The sequence below is a fragment of the Vanessa cardui genome, chromosome 19 (genome assembly GCF_905220365.1).
Source record: "Vanessa cardui chromosome 19, ilVanCard2.1, whole genome shotgun sequence".
Taxonomy (NCBI): Eukaryota; Metazoa; Arthropoda; class Insecta; order Lepidoptera; family Nymphalidae; genus Vanessa; species Vanessa cardui.
The window spans coordinates 72324-93033 of record NC_061141.1 but is presented as its reverse complement, the minus strand read 5'-3'; the positions used below and the strand labels follow the sequence as shown (position 1 = coordinate 93033).

General features: G+C 39.4%; 1 protein-coding gene across 3 annotated transcripts in view; it reads left to right on the top strand.

Annotated features, from left to right (window-relative positions):
• The first annotated feature begins 464 nt into the window (after window positions 1-464).
• The window catches only part of LOC124537929 (rho GTPase-activating protein Graf-like), a 28910-nt gene continuing 8664 nt past the window's right edge, over window positions 465-20710 (top strand). For 2 of the 3 annotated variants that reach the window (XM_047114890.1, XM_047114889.1), the window contains exons 1-13: window positions 465-903; window positions 5172-5329; window positions 11105-11176; window positions 11562-11663; window positions 11740-11955; window positions 12431-12505; window positions 12583-12652; window positions 12729-12826; window positions 12908-13090; window positions 13231-13367; window positions 13442-13632; window positions 15718-15823; window positions 15891-16160. In XM_047114890.1, the coding sequence (XP_046970846.1) occupies window positions 744-903; window positions 5172-5329; window positions 11105-11176; window positions 11562-11663; window positions 11740-11955; window positions 12431-12505; window positions 12583-12652; window positions 12729-12826; window positions 12908-13090; window positions 13231-13367; window positions 13442-13632; window positions 15718-15823; window positions 15891-16160 (1838 nt within the window). In that variant the 5' untranslated portion in view covers window positions 465-743. Of the gene's footprint in view, window positions 904-4721; window positions 4956-5171; window positions 5330-11104; window positions 11177-11561; window positions 11664-11739; window positions 11956-12430; window positions 12506-12582; window positions 12653-12728; window positions 12827-12907; window positions 13091-13230; window positions 13368-13441; window positions 13633-15717; window positions 15824-15890; window positions 16161-20710 lie in introns of those variants that run through there. The other variant, XM_047114891.1, reaches the window with a different exon arrangement.

Below are 20710 nucleotides of genomic sequence, written 5' to 3'. Positions count from 1 at the left end.
ATGTAAAACCGTTATATTTACTCCCGACTTGCAACTCTTTATATGGCATGATATGGATATTATAGAAAAATACATAATTTTACATACTGTTACTTGTTTAAGGAAAACATAAGTTACAAAAGTTACGCACAAATACATTTTCATCCGAGCATAGGCAGCATAGCTATTTTTTGGTAAATATGAGCATGCCACTATGGTTTCTATGGTAAATGGTTTCAGAGGCAGGCGCCAGATAGCGCTGTCGCGATACTCTATGGCGTTGCTACGCTGCGTATAAAAATGTCAAATTCACAATGATCGACATAAAGCCGTGGCGCATTTTTCGTATAACATAAAAATTGTAAATATTATTTAGATAGAAAAAAATTCTGCCAATTATTTAATCGTTACCTACTAATTTTATTTTATTAATATATCGATTACCGAGTTCAAGTTTATTTATATAATCTATGGTTGTATGTACTAAGCCCCAGAGTCAAGACTAACTTAAGTGACAGTGTCAGTATTTTACATATCTATTGCGATGAATGATGTATTGAATCGAAATATTTATGTTACCATTTTTATTAAATTTACGAGTAGTGTAGTGAACTAAATATCGAATGGTGTCTTCGTCCCATTATCAAAAATATTCCGTCCTTTTATAGTGTTGTGCGAAGGGCGCAATGTCGTCAAAGGGTTGGTGAAAGTGTTGTTGGTGCAACAGTAAGGCGGACTAGGCGCAGAAGGCGCAGTGGGCGAGGATGGGCGTGGGCCTGCAGCCGCTCGAATTTACCGAGTGTCTTGCGGACAGTCCGCATTTTCGCGAAAACCTTCAGCGTCACGAGAAGGAGCTCGAGCGCACGAGTCAGCAGATAAAGAGGCTCATCAAGGAGGTCAAGGATGTCGTACAAGCTGCTAAACGTAAGGATGTGGTTACACATTTTAAATCCTTTTGGAAGTATAAAGTTAAAGCAAGTTCTAACAACTTAACATAACTTGAAACACTATTACCTTAATTACCAAACAAATATGTTGAAGGTTCTATTAAATATGACTTGACAACACATCTTCTGTATTTGTAATATTTTAAAGTGTCCATAATTTAATTAGTTTTCAATACTTGCTTACATGGTTTTTTTTACTACAAATTAGGTGGCAAAGGATTATTCAACAATTGTATGACTAATAAAGAAGAACAAAGTATTAAACTAAATAAACAAACTCCAAGTTAGATGCTTTGCATAATTTTAAATAAATCTTAACACAATCTGCTATGAGATGACCATTAGTTGTGTTGAATGAAAAGCTTGAAATGACAAGCTTTGCCATGAATAGCTTCATTTGCACAGATAGCACAGATTACAACTGCTGCTGCAGTGGCTGGGCGGCTGAGGATTGCAAAAGTAAAAGTAAACAAGACCTTTACATATGAACTTGCCAGTTTGTAGTTCCTGCCCTTGAGGGCTCTAAGATTATACAACCTTGCTGCTTAATTGAAAGTATTGTTCACATAATGTCATTTATTGCATTGTGGATGTGTGTGTAGCTCAGTCAGGGAGAAGACTTGTGGTTGATTATATATGTTGCTCATTTTATGATTCCTACAGAATTTACTATTAAATTAACTGTATTACTCATTTTTAAATAAAAACTTTTTTTTTCTAATTAGATTATAATGAAAATACACTGTTATATTCGACCCCTTCCTTTTGTTAGAGTATCTTTACAAGCAAACCCCACTCTGCTTGACAAGTGCAACAAAGTAAAGGAATATATGTGTGTGTCTCTGTGCTTTGTATATATGTTTGTGCATTTGTGGGTTTCAATGGATGACCAGAAGTAAACATGTTTCAAGTTCTTGAAATGTGCTTAATTTTTTATTTCTTTCTTACCAAACTGTAAACAAATATAAGGTGTTTATGTCATTTTTGTACTGAGTTGAGAGAGATATATAGCAGTTGTAATATATTATTGATTAAGACCTCATTCATTCCCTTATCCTCTCCATAATTGTATTTAACACAGTGACAAGGTTTCTGTTATATTTAAAAATAGGTAAATATAAAATTGAAGTGTTAGTGTTAAGAGTCTCTTGTGTAAACTATACACTGTGTTAGTGTGAGAGTGCCATATTTACGACGATGTAGGCATGTAGGTGAGTCACTGTCCTGGTCATCATCGGCCATAACTCCCACCAACGCAAACACTAAAATCAATAACAATAATGTCATTAGCATTCGCTTATCAGTTCTCTATACACAATATTAAGGACACGGACAGTGTAAATGAATATTCATCTGTTTCAAGTAACATGTGTGTCAGTTGAAACTAGTATCCAGTTGGTATCAATGGCTTTGGCTTGTTTGCTTCACAGAGCAACCTGTGTTTTGGGACATTTTATTGAGAGTATGGAGTAACACATGAGTCATAAGTTATGATTACATGTGTTATTATTTGGCCTTAATATTACATTCTTGTTAATATGGTAACAAGTTGTATGATATACTTACAATAATCATGAACTTATGTCACATTAATAAGAGTATATATAAACCATATACTGTGGAATATGTTTTAGTGGGAAACGGGATCAGATTCACACATCACTTGGAACTGATGCAAGCTAAGTGTTCTTGTGCCTGATTATATATACAACTATTCTAATTTAAGGAAGCAAATTGTAAGCTCATATTTAATTATGATTAAAAAAAGTCTCATATAGCAAATAGAATTGGGAATAAATAAAGAGTAGCTTACCACCTAAGATCAATTATTGTGAGGCAGGTGTGTGTGTGCAAACACAGGTGTATTTAATATCTATTGTAGATGACAGGTGACAGAAAAGCCTAACCCATGAGGTGTAAATCGGCCAGCTTTGTAGAGCTACTGAATATTTCGAATTAGAATTAAAACGCAGCAATATGATTTATAAAAATAAATTTCTTTTATAGAATATAGATATGTATAGTCATTCTACAAAAATACCCCCAGTAAGCATGATCAAGTGCCTAAACATATTATGTTTGAAAAGCCCTTACGGACTTAGTATCCTCAATATAAAAGATACAAACTGCATAAAACTCGATATTAAATTCATCGAAATACATTACGAGAGTCAGTATATAAAAACGAATATTATAAAAAGCAATTACTGTCGATGCCTTACATGAGTCGAGTACGACGAGTCACGCTGATAAGCGCTGATATAACAGATACGGGCCCTGAAGGCGCGACTGTCCAGCGCCTACCTGTACTTGTTTCCCTCAATAGCGACAAACAGTTTTAGAAAATACATTGATATGGCTCACATATTATTCCTAATCTTGCGTGGTACATTGTTATTGATGCCATTGCAGATTAAAGCATTTGTCTTAAAAACGGTATTACTTCATCAAAGAAGATAAGTATATACATAAAATGGTTTGATCCCCGATACGATTGATCAGTATGGAGTAAGTTTGTCAGCAGCGGTGACGCTGCGCGCCGGCTCGCCGTGAGGCTACACAGTACACACTCGTTCTCTTATCTGATAGCTACATGTTTATCTTTATAATTTCTAATCATGGCCTTGAAACGTGATTAATTAATATATCCTAGCAACGAATTAACTCCCTGCTACATTTCGTAACAATTATAAGAAAAATATTGATTTTATTTATAATTAAAAAAACTTGAATTCAAAGGTATATTTTATTTTTAATTATTGTAGTTCGAGGAAGCCGCTCCATCTCTCACGTAATATTACATCGGCGGAGTCTTACTGTAACAACTGATGTACAACCAATCACGACTTCTCACTATCTCAAACTATTGAAACATATGACGCGAATGATGAGTAATAGTTATGTAGTTGTACACATCATTAAATACAAGTGTATCGGTGCCATGAAAAATAGACAATCGGAAAACAATGGAGCAAATGAGAAACTCGAAATACGATGTAGAAGAGAACAGACATTCGTGAAGGCACACGTTCGATACTGCCGTGGTTTAGTGTAACGTATTAGGTAATACTAAAAATAATAATCGCTTCACCTATCGACATAATCAGAAGGCTAACTAAACATATTTTAGAAACTTCCGCATACATTTTAAATTCATATTATAAGATTCCAGCTGCCCAACCTGTCTGCGGACCAGGAGAATTATTTTTTTAATAAACTTTACATATTACTCATGTTTTAACAATAATACTTATTGTTATCTCTCTGCGTTCGAAATACTAAGTAGTAACGACAATATTTTGACAGTAAACGCCTACAATTAATACCTAACTATACAATTTTTTATATGAAATAATTATTAAATACTTAAAGAATACTGAATAAAGACAAGAAAGAAATGTTTTTGTTTACGATGACGAATCTTTTAGAGACAATCAGACAACTATGTATAATCATTGCCACCTGGAATATATCCTATATAACGTAGAGCAATGATATTCTAATAAACAGATATGTTATATCCATACTAAACAACAGAAAAAAGTGTGCCGCGCCGGGGACCGTTTATTTTAGTTTATTTTTACATTTCATTAAAAGTAAAACGAATAGCTTGATAAGAACAATAAGTAAAAGGGATAATTAGATGTTTTAATTACGCAAAACGTATTACTACGTAATTATGATGTATTATAACGTATTACTACGTAAAACGACTAAAGGAAAACGTCCCAATTAGGACGTTTTCTAGTCTTCACTTTTTGCGCGTTAATAACATAATCTGTTTACTAAAACATCATTGACGTAGAGACTTATTTTGAATATTATAATTCAATCGGCGGTAATATTGGATAAGGACAACCGTTTTTCTAATTATATAATAGATGTACGCAGTCTTCTCCCTCCGTACGGTTTTGCATACAACTTATCTTCTACTGGATCAGATGTTTAATTAAGCGTAACTCCAAGCAACAACCGACCCCTCTGTAACTGATAATGTGGTATTATTGGAGAGTGTCGAATACGTCTTAGGTTAGTAATGCGCGCAAGGCGGATATCACAATAAGACGGACCGTCTACAATTTTAATTCACCCCTGTATAAACTAATTTATGATGTGTGCAGCATCCTGTTAGAGTTTGTATAAATTTCACGTGAAGGCAAAACGTGTGAAGTTGTTGTTGGGATCTGTAGTCTAAATGTTGAATGCACCATACACGCTGTCGCTGACGTAAAGACTGCACGGCAGGCCTGGGCGCGGCGCAGCTCGCGCTGGCGGCCAGCATGGAGCAGTTCGAGTTCGCGTGCATCGGCGCCTCCATGACGGAGGACGAGCGCGTCATCGGGCGCTCGCTGCAGCACTTCGCGCAGCTCATTCGCACCATCGAAGACGAGCGCGACCGGATGGTGAGTCCTCTTCCTGTTTCATAGCTCAGTATTAACTTGACTATCCGACTGCATTAAGTGCCGTACTATTGTTGCTATTCATAAGTATCATTCGAGTTCAAACGGTCTCCCCGCTTTTGAATGGAATCCGCAGAATTCCCGCAACGACTCGTGACATCAGTTAGTTAGCGTAATTAATTAATTGTTCATTATAACATCAACTTATTTTCAGTTTCGACATCGAAGATAACCGGTCTCCCTTTTTGGATTTTTCTATCAATAGCAATCTTATTCTTCTTTTTTACATGCCGTAGAATTGTAGGTTTTGGTATAGAATAAGTCTTTGAAATTTGGTTCAAACTTGATTCTTTGTTTTCGTAAGCTGCAATAGCCCTTTCTAGGTCCTCCTTGTTCCAATTGTAATATTTAATTTTAGCTTTAGTGTCGGTCATCTATAACAACATAAATAAAGCCCGTTAAATATATGCGTTTAGACTAGTCGGCTAAATCGTACCAGTACAATTTACCCAACTACCAAGTGGTACGATTTAACGAACAAGGTAATTTAAAAAATAATATCAAAATTCCGGCATAACCTCAAACCTGAGCCACGCAATGAAAATCATAAATAATCTAGTTTATATTTGTAGTAGAAAGGAGAAAACTGAGTATCTGTATCTTACTTTGTTTACGAGTTATACCCTTACGAATTTGCGACAAAATTTGCAGTAACATTGACAAAAAAATATATTTTTTCACTCACGCGCACGCTAGTCAATTCACATCAATTACAACTGGCGGGCGGCGGGGGATTGCGCAGGGCTATGATTTGGTGTTGCCAAAGTTGAAAAAAATACTGATTTAGTTGGAAATTTGGAAGTGGTACGATTTAAATGGCAGTACGATATAACCAACTCTCCCCTAATAACTGCCGGACTGGAGAGTACAAAAATAACTGCCATTATCTCAGTTTTAATGTTATTTAATTTCTGGAATTAAGACAATCTTTCGTAAAGTTATGTAGTCATAAAAACTTCCAGCATTATTTAAAAAGATATTCAACCAGAAATTATGAAAATAAAGTAATGATATAATATTATTTAAATGTGTTCGCCTGTTGGTAAAAAATATTCGATAAGAAAATGTGTATGCCATTTTAATTTTATTTTCGATCAAACCAATTCTGTTTCTCTTTAAGATTTTAATCAAACAAAATCATAACGGCAGATTTCAGCTAATAAATTTAAATCTAACATAACGGTTAACATACAACATTTGGTCAAAAATGCATATTACTCAATAAATAATGACATAGATGATTAAATAATAATTCAATTGCATTTAATTATTGGTCTGTGTAATTTAATCGCTGCAAAATAAAACTACCGAGTTTCTTGTTAATTCTTGTTAATTAAAATCAAATTTTTGTCTTATAATAAACGACATCATGAAACTAGGTGTAGTAGTTCTTTATAACTAATTTTAACTTTGTTATTATTATATTCTAGTTTTTTTTAGTTATCAGGTGGAGAGTTCCCCCAAAGAAGCCCAATGATCTCGAGATTAAGCTATTCGAAACCAAAATACTCTTGCTTTCCAGAAACCAGCTTATTCTCGTCCTCTCATCTAGTGTAGGGTCTTCCCTTCCGGTTACCTAGCAGGCCTTTGTTGTTAGCGCGCCGTGCCCGTTTTATGTCGTAGGTGGCTTTAGTTCACGTCATGTATATTATGCCCCTTTAGTCTAGTTGATTGCTAATAGAATCAAAAAAGCCAGCAGCAGCTTCGGAGATAGTAGGTTCCTTCATCTTGCCCTTCTCATAACACCATTCTCTCTCACTCTCAGATCCTACTGTTTTATTATATGCTATAATAAAAGTAAGATCAAGGCATATTATATTGTGTAAAATGTATATAATATGGTGCCCGGCTCAGTCCCAGCGAGGAGACTCGACCTGCGCCGGGAATGTAATACTTTGGCCGCCAGTTCGATGACGGCCTTATCGCCCATTGTTGAAACATCGCACCGCACGCCCCAAGCGGTTTTTTCTCATATGTTTTTTAAACATTATTTCGATTTCTGTAAACTACTGATATACTTTTCAAAATGTCAAAGAACAATTCTAATAGCGGAAAATGCTCGACAACATTTATTTTGATACGGACAAAGTGCTCGTTATAAGTACGTACAAGCGGGCTGTGCTGATGTTATAACAATATTGAAAGTTATACCGCGACGGGCCCCCTTTACGAAATAAATAAAAAGTAGATAATGGCTCACGCAAACGTTTAGATTAATTTTAATTTGAAGAATCACGAGTTCTGAAGCAACGTTTCAATTGAATATGTCTGGTTATTGCGATTTGAGTAAATAGAGATGAAACGAGCAAGCTAAACCTGTTATTATTGATGTGATAATATTTTACAAAGCACTTACAGCATGCGGAACTATGACATAGTGCTGTTGGCACATGTCTCGACTAGCGTATACTTGGATCACAGTGAGTTTAAACAATGTAACCAAATCCCTTCGACTTGAAATAAAAATAATTTACGTTAAATCCTAGGTGTAATACTAGTACTAATAGCTAAGTTTTAAACAGACCTTTGCAGTAAAATGCATGACAACCTTACCTTAATACATTTGCCGTCACCCCCATTTAAGCCCCATGAGAGGTGATTTAATAAAAGGAGTCTATGTCTTCTCGTTAATAATGGAAGTACTTATAGATTTATTCGGTAGGTTATTTTATATTTACTCGTAGCTCGATATTCTGAAAAAAAAAATTTAATAGTGTCGTTGAAATTTTAATGTTTTGTGTAACTACATTATCTTTTACACCATCGACTAAACGATCACTCCAGTTGCAGTAAATGTTTAGTGTAGTGTGGCTCCGACAGTGGTTGACACCTGTTATTATTTTGTTACTCCTCATCTTCGGTTTGGCTTAAACTAAGACCATTTGAAATATTTCGTAAAGCTAATTGTAACCTATTGACTAGTTTATATGTGATTCGAAGAATAACACGTTAAAAGTGGAGGGGGGCGCGGCGACTAGACCAGCAGTGCTACGCCCCCATGCCCTCTCAAAATTTAAAAGTACCTATCAAGTTTGCTCGAACAGCAGAAAACTTGATACTTTTAAAGTTTGTACGATTATTCTAGCGTGGCATACCTAAGTGTCCGTGGATCACATATAATAGTTTAACGATTGTCATCAATGCTCGGTTTTGTTTTATCGTCCTTCATTAATGGTCCTCGATAAGAAAAACAATATCCGCCTTACGTCATTACCGTTATCAAATGTAAACACTTATCAGATTATTATTACCTGAGAAATTAATGTTAATAAAAATATGCGTCTATGTCGCTGCCGTAACATCCGTAACAAACTCGCCATACCCATAGCTGATTCATGAACGTGAGTTCTATTTGTAAAATGCTAATGAAATCGAAGCCGGCTCCCGCGGAGCAGGTGTCCGCTGTGAGGCTGTCGGGCAGTGAAAGCCGCCAGCGACCGCCGCGACCGCCGCGACCGCGCAATTACACTCGATCCCGGTTATGTTAATCCCTGGCCCTCGTTAGCTCGCCGGCGAACGTTGCGATAGTTGACCATACATTATGAAACTCGATGAAATACCATAACCATGTACCGACGCGCTCGCCGACGGGCGGGAGCGGGTGGCGGGGCGCGGGCGGGCGTCTGCTCAACCTTACGTTTCACGCGAAATAGCTGGAGATTTATTTAACGGCAAACCAGCGCCAAGGTTAAAAACTATTTATTATTTTTCTATCAACTGAAATAACATGGGCGCGATGTACAAAGCAGATATGCTATAAAGTATTTTCATTATAAAACTTACGCTCACGTATATTGTAATACGCAACTCACGGCCGCTGGCAGGTCCCGCTAGCGCGCGTGACGCAGGCCGGGGCGTAGTGGACAGTACGGCGGGCGGCCTTCACTGCACTTTTACTATCGCTGTCGGCCCGCGCATGACAAGTGGCCGAGCGACCGGCGACGACCTAGCGCAATAAGTGGGACCTGCGCTGCGCTTAGACTGCTTGTCCACGTTTGCTGTGGCCATGTAGCATAAACACGTACTTGATTATTGATTATCCGTTATTTGAGCATTGTGTGAGGAACTAGGCGATGATGAATTTGAAAACTAATTGAATTTCCAAACAGCACTTGCACAGAGTCTCCCAGTTACCATTACAACCGGCATAGTATAAAACAATCGCTCGCGGCCGTCTGTCTGTCCCTGTGTATGCTTAGATCTTCGATAGATAGATCAAAGTAATATACTACAATATTGTACACCTTCAAAAGATCTACAAAAATGGCGGTCTATGTCTATCTCTTAGAAATAAACCACAATAACAAGTTTTACTTTTTACGATACAAGGCCTATTTTTGGAGCGATTTTACATGATAACAGCATTAATTCCTATCCAATTAAGTACATCAAATACATTGTGCATTTAATACAGACCAGTATGGCACTTTATAGCATGTAACTTAAATAACAAAAAGCTTTGAACGTTGTTTATAAAGACATTCTGTGGCAGGTAGTTGTTTGCTCGCCCTCTAGGCTAGACTCGATACAGCGCTAGAGATCTTGGTTTAAAGTGAACCTCGACATGTAAATCTTAAACGCAGCCGTGCAGCCACCGCTATCGTAATGTAAACGATTTATATCACGTTACTATAAACACAGAAAGAACGACAAATGCCGACCCACTAGTAACTTGGTTTATAGTATTGTCACCGGCGCGCGGCGTCTAGTGCCAACCTGTAAACTATTATATAAATAATACGAGTGTGTTCTAAACTCATAAACAAACTATTGTGTCACGAGTGACGACCTTCTCTAATATATTCGGTTGCAAACCAACTCTACAATACTTGCGCACGTTTATTTATGAGCCGTGTATGGGATCTGCTCTGACGTGTGATAAGCGTTGCTTGTAATTAGCATTCACGGAGCCTCGTCGCGGCGCGTGTCGTCACACTCGCGCGTGGGAATGTGACGCGACTTGTGCGTGTCTCGCTCATTAGTATTACCCCCGAGTGGCGACTATCTATTGCTGACATATTCGCGCGTTTATTTACACGTACTACTTTATAGCAGAACTTGTCACAGTCAAAGGTCCGCTTACGTACTGCTTGCGCATACCTGCCGCGACCGGCATACTTTTATTTCGTAGCTAGATGTTCGTCGCTCATCTGACGCAGTCGTATGCGCTAACTCGAGCTGTTTGGTTTGACGCCTCAGTGAGATAACAAACGGAGCGCGGTTTATTGGTCGCCGCGGCGAGCAGACAATAATTATCACATAACTAACTAGCACATGCATTAAATGCAATATTTCTTCGATTATGATTACAACAGTAACTTTATTGTAGAATTCCTAAACAGTAAATATTAATTTCATATTTAATATAACAATCCAAATCGCTCTTATAAATCGCTAACTTATACTCTACTACACGAGGGTGATCGAGTGAATAACGAGTGATACGAGCCAACGTCGCAGGACACACTATAGGGCGCGAGCGTGCGCGTGAGCACAGGAGTATCACAATAGTATCACTCTCGTATTTCGAAATCGCACTGGGCACACGGTCAACGGCAACGGTTTTGCCGTTAACTTTTCTGAGCCAGGGAAGAGCAGCATCAGCGCCGCCTTAATCATTACGCTACCATAATTATAAGTTACGCTTTTACTATACTAAAACTTGTTCAATAAATAAAATAATAATTTATTTGTAACAAGACCCTTATATCGTTCCAGCTGGGCCGAGCGCACGAGCAGATCATCCAGCCCCTCGAACGCTTTCGCAAAGATCACATAGGTGCTGTTAAGGTAACGTAACAAATTTTAAAACCTTAATACTCAAATCGGCATAATTATATTTAAGCGTTATCATATCTTTATCAGCTGAGATGGCCAGTGGTTAGAACGCGTGCATCCTAACCGATGATTTCGATGATGGTTCAAACCCAGACAAGCACCACTATATATATAAATGTAAACACAAATGAAGCGCACACATTAATTATATAATTCATCTCTTGCTCGGCAGTGAAGGAAAACATCGTGAGGAAACCTGCATGTGTCTAATTTCATCGAAATTACGCCACATATGCATATCACCAACCCGCATGTAACTGCGTGGTGGAATATGTTCCAAACCCTCTCCTTAATGGAAGAGGAGGCCTACTTTACATTACTTTACTTATGTCTTTAGGAAGGTAAAAAGAAATTCGACAAGAAGACTGCCAAATTTTGCCAGAGCCAGGAACGGACGCTCTCGCTCTCGACGAAGAAACCGGAAAATGTCTTCCAAGAGGTAACTCTACTCCTGGTATTGCTCGCCGTCAGTTGTCGCGAGTCAGTTGAGTAACGCGTTCCGATCGGCGTCGCAGGCGGACGCGGCCATGGACATGGCGGAGCGCGACTTCTGCCAGGCGTCGCTGGAGTACGTGTTCCAGCTGCAGGCGGTGCAGGAGCGCAAGAAGTTCGAGCTGGTCGAGACGCTGCTGGGCTTCGTGTTCGGCTGGTGGACCTTCCACCACACGGCGCACGACGTGCACGCCGACGCCGAGCCGCTCGTGCGCGACCTGCAGCTGCGCATCCAGCGGGTACGGGCCCTCGCCGCCGCCGGAGTCGCCCGTAGTCGCCCGTAGGCGCCCCCGGACTGCGATAGTAACGTTTGCGTTATGCGTTGGCAGGTAGCCGTAACGTCGTACCGTACCGTGTGCGCGTCGCACAGTACAGTACAGTACCGACGGCCGCCCCGCCGAGAGTAGGTCCACCCGCCTGTCTCTATGCACTCGTGTTGGCGTCATGCAATAATGACTAATTCATTCCGCTTACATTTTCTTTTCGAATAACCGTTTTTGTGTTTATTTATAATTACGTTTTTGTTGATTTTGCAAAAATGCGTTACCTAACCGTTATTTAGCATCAGTCGAATAACTGCAATAGGATAGAATCGCTCAGCGAGCGCGTCGGCGCGTCGGGCCGACGAGGTCGCGTGTGCGCATGCGCGTGAGCGTGGCTGTGTGAGTGCGCGTCCGTGAGCTCCGTCGTATTCACGCTCTTACCACTTTGCAGACGAGAAGTAACTTCGAGGAGACGAGCAAGCAAACGGAATCACTCATGAAGAAGATGATGGAAGTTCGACAGATGGTGAGCTTGACCGTACTAGAGGGAAGCGCGGTACCAGCGCGCGGCGGCGGATACTGAGTCGAATTGTCTCGTTGCAGAACAAGGAGGACGAGAGGATGGAGGACGGCTCGGGCGGCGTGTCCGGGTACCTGTTCCTGATGGAGAAAAGTCAGTACTCATTTATTTGTTTGACGAACACATCTCCAACCCGGAGCGGAGAGTAACGCAGAGCTATCGTCCGCAGAGGCGTTCGGCACGACGTGGAGCAAGCAGTACTGCTCGTACGAGAAGGGCTCGCGCACGCTGTCGCTGATGCCGTACAACCAGATCAATGTGAAGACGGTGAGGTGGCGGGCAGCGGGGCCGGCGGGGGCGGGCGCGGGGGCGGGCGCGGCCGGCCCCGCTGACGCGCGCGTGTTGCAGGCGGGCGGCGCCGAGCGCGTGGCGCTGGCGGGCGCGCGCGCCGCGGCCGACGCCGAGCGGCGCTTCTGCCTCGACGCGCTGCCGGCCGAGCGCGAGCGCGCGCCGCTCACGCTGCAGGCGCCCGGCCCGCGCCAGCGCGCCGCCTGGCTCGCCGCGCTCGACGCGCAGCCCGCGCACGTCTCGGTGAGCCTTACCCACCCAGGGGGCACGGATGTTAGTGATGCGTTAAATAAAGTATTGTGCCTGCTTTTTGTGATGTTTTTACAAACTATGTGATTTACTCTATTTTGGAGGAGCATCTAATGACGTAATCGTGCGTACAGAGCGCTCCGGCCCTGGGGGGTGCCGGGGTGGGCGGGGACGGCGAGGCGTGGGCGCTGGACGACGCCGGGTTCGCGTTCGTGCGTCGCGTCATCGGCGTCCTGGAGGCGCGCGGGTTGGAGGAGCAGGGCCTCTACAGGTACGACTCGGCCGCGAGGCGAGGGGCGTCGCTAGTGACACGTAGGCTCGAATAGCGTAACCGTCTGGGCGCAGGGTGGCGGGCGTGGCCTCCAAGGTGTCGCGGCTGGTGGCGCTGGCGCGCGAGCGCCGCCTGCCGGCCGCGCTGGCCGACCCGCTGGAGTGGGAGAGCAAGACGCTCACGTCCGCGCTCAAGGCCTACCTGCGCGCGCTGCCCGAGCCGCTGCTCACGCGCAAGCTGCACCGCGCCTTCCTCGCCGCCGCCAGTGAGTACTTTTTATTTATTTAGTATACAGGAAACAAACAGTGAAATAATTACAATAAAATAAAAAATATATAAAACAATTCTTAAACCAAAACAGTTTCCATTTATAAATTAATCATAAGTAAGTACAAAACAAGACATTTTTTATATTTAATAGGTGCATGAAATTATATAATTCATTTATATAATTTAATTTAATATAAATTTAATTTTTAAATTAAGAAAACATATTTTAATAATAAATAATCAAATTATAATTAATTAATTAAAAATGCATGAGTAAATTAAGGCTCTTCAGAGTGTAATATTTCTTTTACTTGTAGTTTGAAACTACAATGTACTTGAATTTTTAAGGGTGAGATGAAATATATCACATTCAATAAATGTTTTATTGTACTGTTTAGATGATCTATTAATAAATGCATTTGCTGTATATTTAGTTTTTGTCAATGGAAAATCAAAAATAGATTTGTTGCGACTGCCAGGGCGAGAACACTTGATATTTATTTTAGAAAGGACATAAGGGGAATTAAATATGTTGTGGATCAATTTATATAAAAACACCATATCACGTTCAAATCGTCTCTGTTCAGTTGTCGGTATCTTTTCTATTTGATTCAAATTATTTATAGACGAAAATTTTAAATATTTTAAAAACTTTTCCTGAATATTTTCGATGAATTCTACTATTTACTATACTGTGGATTCCAGACAAGCGTATTCTAGGATAGGTCTCACAAATGATTTATATAAAAGAGCAAAAGTTGAAACACGCTTAAACTCTCTGGAAATCCTCAGCACAAATCCTAGCATACGAAACGCTTTAGAAGTTATGGAATTTATGTGTTCAACGAAAAGAAGTTTAGAATCGAGTGTTATTCCAAGATCTTTGACCACTGATACACGTTTTATATCATCTTCCTTAAATCGGTAGTTGTAAATGATCACTTTTCTTTTTCTGGTATATGTTATACATTTCTTTACATTTCTTTATATTCAAAAACAGCGAATTGGTAGTACAATAATCACTAAGTAAGTTCAAATCTTTTTGCAGATTAATACAATCATCAACACTCTTAATAATTTTATAAATTTTTGTATCATCAGCATATAACAGAAATTTAGATGATGCAAATACCGAAACAACATCATTTATATATATTTTAAAAAACAGCGGTCCAAGATGTGAGCCTTGAGGGACTCCAGATGGAACGGGTAGAAAAGATGAGCAATACCCTTTCACAGTCACGGCTCGACTTCTATTCAATAAATATGACTTGATCCATCTAAGGAGGTCACCATGTACACCGATGAACTCCATTTTTGCTATTAAGATAGAATGAGAGATTTTGTCAAACGCTTTGGAGTAATCGGTGTACACAACGTCCACCTGATATCCTTTGTCCATTGCAGTCAAAACATAGTCAGTGAATTCACACAAATTAGTTTCAGTTGATTTCTTGTTAATAAATCCATGCAGCTGGTCAATAATTATGGGACGTATGCTTGGAAAAATTTTGTCATAAATTATACGTTCAAAAAGTTTTGGAATTGAACTTAATTTCGAAATAGGTCGATAATTTTTGATATCATGTCTATCTCCATTTTTAAAAATAGGCACAATATAAGACTGTTTCCAAATTGAAGGCATAGTACATGTATGAAGGGAAATACAAAACAATAAATGTAAAGGAACAGATATAGTCATATAGCATTTACTTAGAAAAAGAGGTGGTATACCGTCGGGTCCGCTACCTTTTTTAATATTTAAGGTTTTCAAATACTTACGAATCAGCAAGTGAAATATCAACAGATGACAAATTAATTGTATTAGCATATCCACTATTATTTTGACTGTTACAGGAAAAATTGTTTAGATGTGTACTATGTTCAAAGGATGTATAGAAATATTCATTAAATAGAATGCTTATTTGCCGACCGTCACTTGTTTGAGATATCGTTATAATATATGTGTGTGTGGTATGTCATTTGTATACTGTTTGGTCTTGACAAATGTCCACGTACCGCGAGCCCTCCGAGCACCCATGGTCCCCTGGTCTCGCCCCTGACCGCCCCTCCTGCGCAGAGTGCGAGCGGCGCAGCGAGCGCGTGTCGGCGCTGCACGCGCTGGTGCACGCGCTGCCGCAGCCCAACTACGAGATGCTGCGGCTGGTCCTCGCGCACCTCACCAAGTGAGTACCGCCGGGCCCCCCCGCGTGCCGGCGCGGCGGGCCCCGCACTGACCGCGCTGCCCCGCAGGGTGGTGGCGAGGAGCGACCGCAACCTGATGACGGCGTCGAACCTCGCGGTGTGCTTCGGGCCGACGCTGCTGCGGGCGGAGCGCGAGACGGTGGCTTCGATCCTCGAGCTCAAGTTCTACAACGTGCTGGTGGAGTCGCTGCTGGACAACTTCGGGCCGGTGTTCGCGCTGGAGCCGCCGCCCGCGCCCGCGCCCGCCCCGCCGCCCGCGCCCGCGCCCGCGCCCGCCGCCGCGCCCGCCCCGCCGCACGCGCTTAACGGCGTCATTGGGTGAGTAGTGTTCGCTTGCTTATCATGTCGACGACACTAGCGTTGCGGCTTTAGCGGTGATGCTGCCCAACTTGTAATTTATAAATTATTAACTCGTCAGAGTAAATTGCCAGCAGTCAATTTCTTGCGAAGATGTGGAAAAGTTTGAGTTGTGAATAGAACTTATTCCGTTCGATGGCCTCCACTTCTGACTCGAAGACAAAGTGGGACAAAACCAACAAAGTTTACATTAAAAACATATAACACGAAAAAGTCCAGAGAGTGATGGTCTAAAAAGTATTCTAACAATTTATGATTAAGTGAAAGTAGCTCAACTGAGCATCTTTAGGGATCTTTGCTTAACAATTCACACGCACCTATGTAATAACGAGCAGGTTATCATAACATAATATAAATAAGGTCGCTTACCGCTGTTTGTCCCTACGTATGCAGTTGTCATTGACAAACATAAAATGGGACAAGCGTATGGCGTCTGCAACTGGGCGAAGTTGATAACGCTTTTTAAGCATTTATAAGTATACGAGTAAACTCTAAGTTTTTCGTGCAAACATGCTTTTCAGTTCCTTGATGTGTCGTGCACAGCTTGGGCGCTGTTACCAGAACACATCTTTTTGATGTGCTATTGCGACTCCCTCTGCTCCGCTTGCGATGCAGAAGCCTATCCCTAGTCGTTAGTGGTTGTTATCAACAACAAGGCTACTTTTGTGGCTGTTAGGGCTGAGTCCCACTGGCTCACCGATTTCCAATATTTGATAATATTTCTAAGCACACCACGCGTTGCGTTTGATTGCCTGACTGCATCCTTGATTCGTATCATTGGTTTGCCGAATCGTTAACCTTTGAATTTGGGAAGAAATATTAGTGTGTCTTGGACACCGTACCTTTTCACAGCCGTAAAAAAATCTTCATAATTGTCAGGAATGTTGCTCTGGTTTTTGCGTTTCGTAGCAATGAAAGTATGGTCATTCTGATCAGCTCGATGTTGAGCTGGGCTTCAGGAGAAAACGTGAATAGTAAAGGGTTGAATGCTAAGTTGACTCTGAGATTGTTCCATCCGATTCAAATCTCAGACTGGTCCTTAGTTCAAACTAAAATCAAAGTATACTTTACTCAAGCAAGTTTTTACAAGAATTACTCATTTTACATAACTATAATGTAAAGTGACCATCCGTTCGGAATTTATTTACATTTATTTTATTCTACCGTGAAAACTGACAGGAGACTCATATCTCTTTTCCAGAATTACAGCTACAAATTTATATCAGTTAAATAAAATATATGCCTACCTGAAAGTCACAATTGTATCATCTAAGTAAGCTTCTGTTATGTAATATGACTTATTTATGAATGTTTCTTGTAACAAAAGATTATAATCAATGAACCAGCAAAGTTAAAAATATCTGTGGAATATATTAAGAAATAAGGATGAACTATCTTTGCACGGTCAGTAGCATGAAGTTATCTAAAAGTTTATCCTTCATGCATTGCAATGATCAGTGATCAATGTTACTGTGGATAACATAACAATGCATACCCCACAGTAATACGGCACATGACGTAATATACTACGACAATAACTAATCGAAACACCGATACCGATGTACTGTGACAGTGAGGGGATGAGTAAAAGTTATAAAACCGAAACAAGAAAATATGTCAAAAGAAAATTACACACACATACATACACAATTATGTATGCGTGCATATAAAATATGTTTAATGTTGTGTGTTTCATACAATGGGCTTCATCAATATCAGGTTAGTAATCAAAACGTAGCAAGCTATTAGTTTGGCGAGGTCACGTGATTAAACTTACACATATTTCGTTTTCAACCGACTTCAAAAAGGAGGAGGTTATCAATTCGTCTGTATTTTTTTTTTGTATGTTTGTTTCCTCATAACTTTTTACTGGGTGGACCGATTTTGATAAATTTTTTTTTGTTTGAAAGGTAGTGCTTCCCGTGGGGTCCCATTTTTTTTTTTCCGATGATGGTATCCGTATGAAAACGACATAAGTCTTAGATTTGCATTATGTATATGCGCGACAAATAGGTGAATAACTCAAAATCACGTTAACCAATTTTGATGATTCTTTTTTTATTATAAAGGATATACTTTAAGGGTAGTTTGGTGAAAGTTTGGTAAGGTTCTGAGCACAGGATCCATGACAAATTAAGGGAACGGGAGGGAACGGAACAATTCTGAGGAGGACGTTAGCAATACTCGGTCGAATCTTTTATTTATGGGTTACTTGGATATTAGAATCACCTTCCGGAACGTGGTTATGTTCATGTAATTGTCATAATCGAATATTATAATCAACTAGCGACCCGCCCCGACTTCTCACGGGTGCAATACTGATACTAAATATACTAAAGAATTTGTTTATTTACGACATCACATTGCAAATTTCTAAAATTGTCAGTGTTTCTTTACTATATTGTTCATTTATTATATACACAAACCTTCCCCTTGAATTACACTATCTATTAAAAAAAACCGCATCAAAATCCGTTGCGTAGTTTTAAAGATATAGGGACAGAGAAAGCGACTTTGTTTTATACTATGTATTGACGGAACTCCTAAACGGCTTACAGTTAGGGTGCGATTTGGGGCAGAATTTCTTTCTGTCTTTAATCAAATTTTGTGTATATGATGTGATGTCATATGATGTACGACATAGCATACGAATAGCTCTTTTGCAAAGTTTTTTTACTGAGGTCGATTACAGCTCATTCGAGGGTGGTACCTTGTAGTTTATGCCGCATGACGTATTAAAGCCGCATTTTCGAAAGTCTATTTTTGCTTTATTCGAAAGTTTCTTTTGAAATTGTCCCTGAAGTAGTTTCTGATTCATATAAACGGCACGCTTAATCTATCCATATTAATAAAATAATGTTAGTCTACATCAGCTTCACTTAAAATCAAAAAATAAATAAAATTTTAACAAAAAGAAAAACCGACTTCAAACAAAACAGTATTTTAAAACAAATTAAAATGCACTTAAAAGTAATAAAAATAATTGCAAATTTAACACATTTTTGAGAGTCCTCCTAGGTAAAATGAAATGAAAAATATTAGACTACTTAAAAGTCGATTTACGATTATATAATGTAGTTATAATTATTGCTATATTTGGAGTCGGTGTCAGCCAACCCTATACTATATCTATCAAAAAACAATACGAGAATACTTTAAGAAATGTTTCTTACAAATTACCTTTTATACGATATTATACTGGGTCAATCAAGAGGCTCGTATCGCTTCTTTCTTTTGATTGTTGAAGCGTGTGCCTGTGGCTGACACCGGCTCCAAATATAACAATAAGTATAACTACGTTAATATAATCGTAAATCGACTTTTAAGTAGTCTAATATTTTTCATTTCATTTTACCTAGGAGGACTCTCAAAAATGTGTTAAATTTGCAATTATTTTTATTACTTTATAGTGCATTTTAATTTGTTTTAAAATACTGTTTTGTTTGAAGTCGGTTTTTCTTTTTGTTAATATTTTATTTATGTCGACTTAATTTTATTTCTAATATTCTATTTTAATACTATAATAATAGTCATTTGTGATGAATTTTATAAACTCTTAGCACCACAGCTGGTCGCTGGTAAGTAACGTTCGTTTCCTAAAATTAAGTTAAATCGAGTTTAGGAGAGTGTTTTGCAATAAAGATTCTTCTTATTATTTAGTAGTTAAACAACACATCGTTTATAATCATGCAACAGTCAAAATCAAAAATCAAAATAAACTTTATTCAAGTAGGCTTTTATAAGCACTTTTTAATCGTCATTTTATAATTAAGTGGAGCTACCACCGGTTCGGAAAGAAGATTTTACTGAGAAGAACCTGCAAGAAACTCAGTAGTTACTCTTTTTCAATATTTAAAAAATACAAAGTCATGTTAGTTAAATACAATTATTTAAATTAATATATCCTGCTATGAAGTTAACGGGTATTAACTGCACGCCTTTTTATCATCTATAAAATCTTGTTTCGAATAATATGCCTTTTTTAGCGATGTATTTTGTATAAACGATTTGAATTTACGAAACGGCAAAGTTAAAAGTGTCTGAGGAATTTTATTAAAGAAACGGATACCTTGCCCCAAGAAGGATTTATTGACTTTGCGGAGTCGGAAACATGGCGTTATTAGCTTATCGTTACTCCTATTGCACATACAATGATTATCATTGATTTTATCAATGTTACTCTGAATGTACATAATATTGTTGTCAGCAACAGTCAGTATCCCTTAATTTATAAAAAGCCATTGTTTTGGAAGAGCTTTGTACAGCAATCTGAGACATGGTCCATATTTGCGGAGGCAGAACATAAACTGAATGGCAAGATTTAAAATTTGCTTAATCTGTCCATCTTCAGTTGGTCCTCGGGAAGATTGGGACAGATTGCATATGCATAATCAAGGACAGAAAATGAGAGAGAGAGCGGCCTTTGCGGTGTTCATTCCTTACAGAAAGGCTTTGTCTTATTGTCCATGGCAGTTCGAACGTCCTCAGTGACTCTATCAATAGCTGAGACT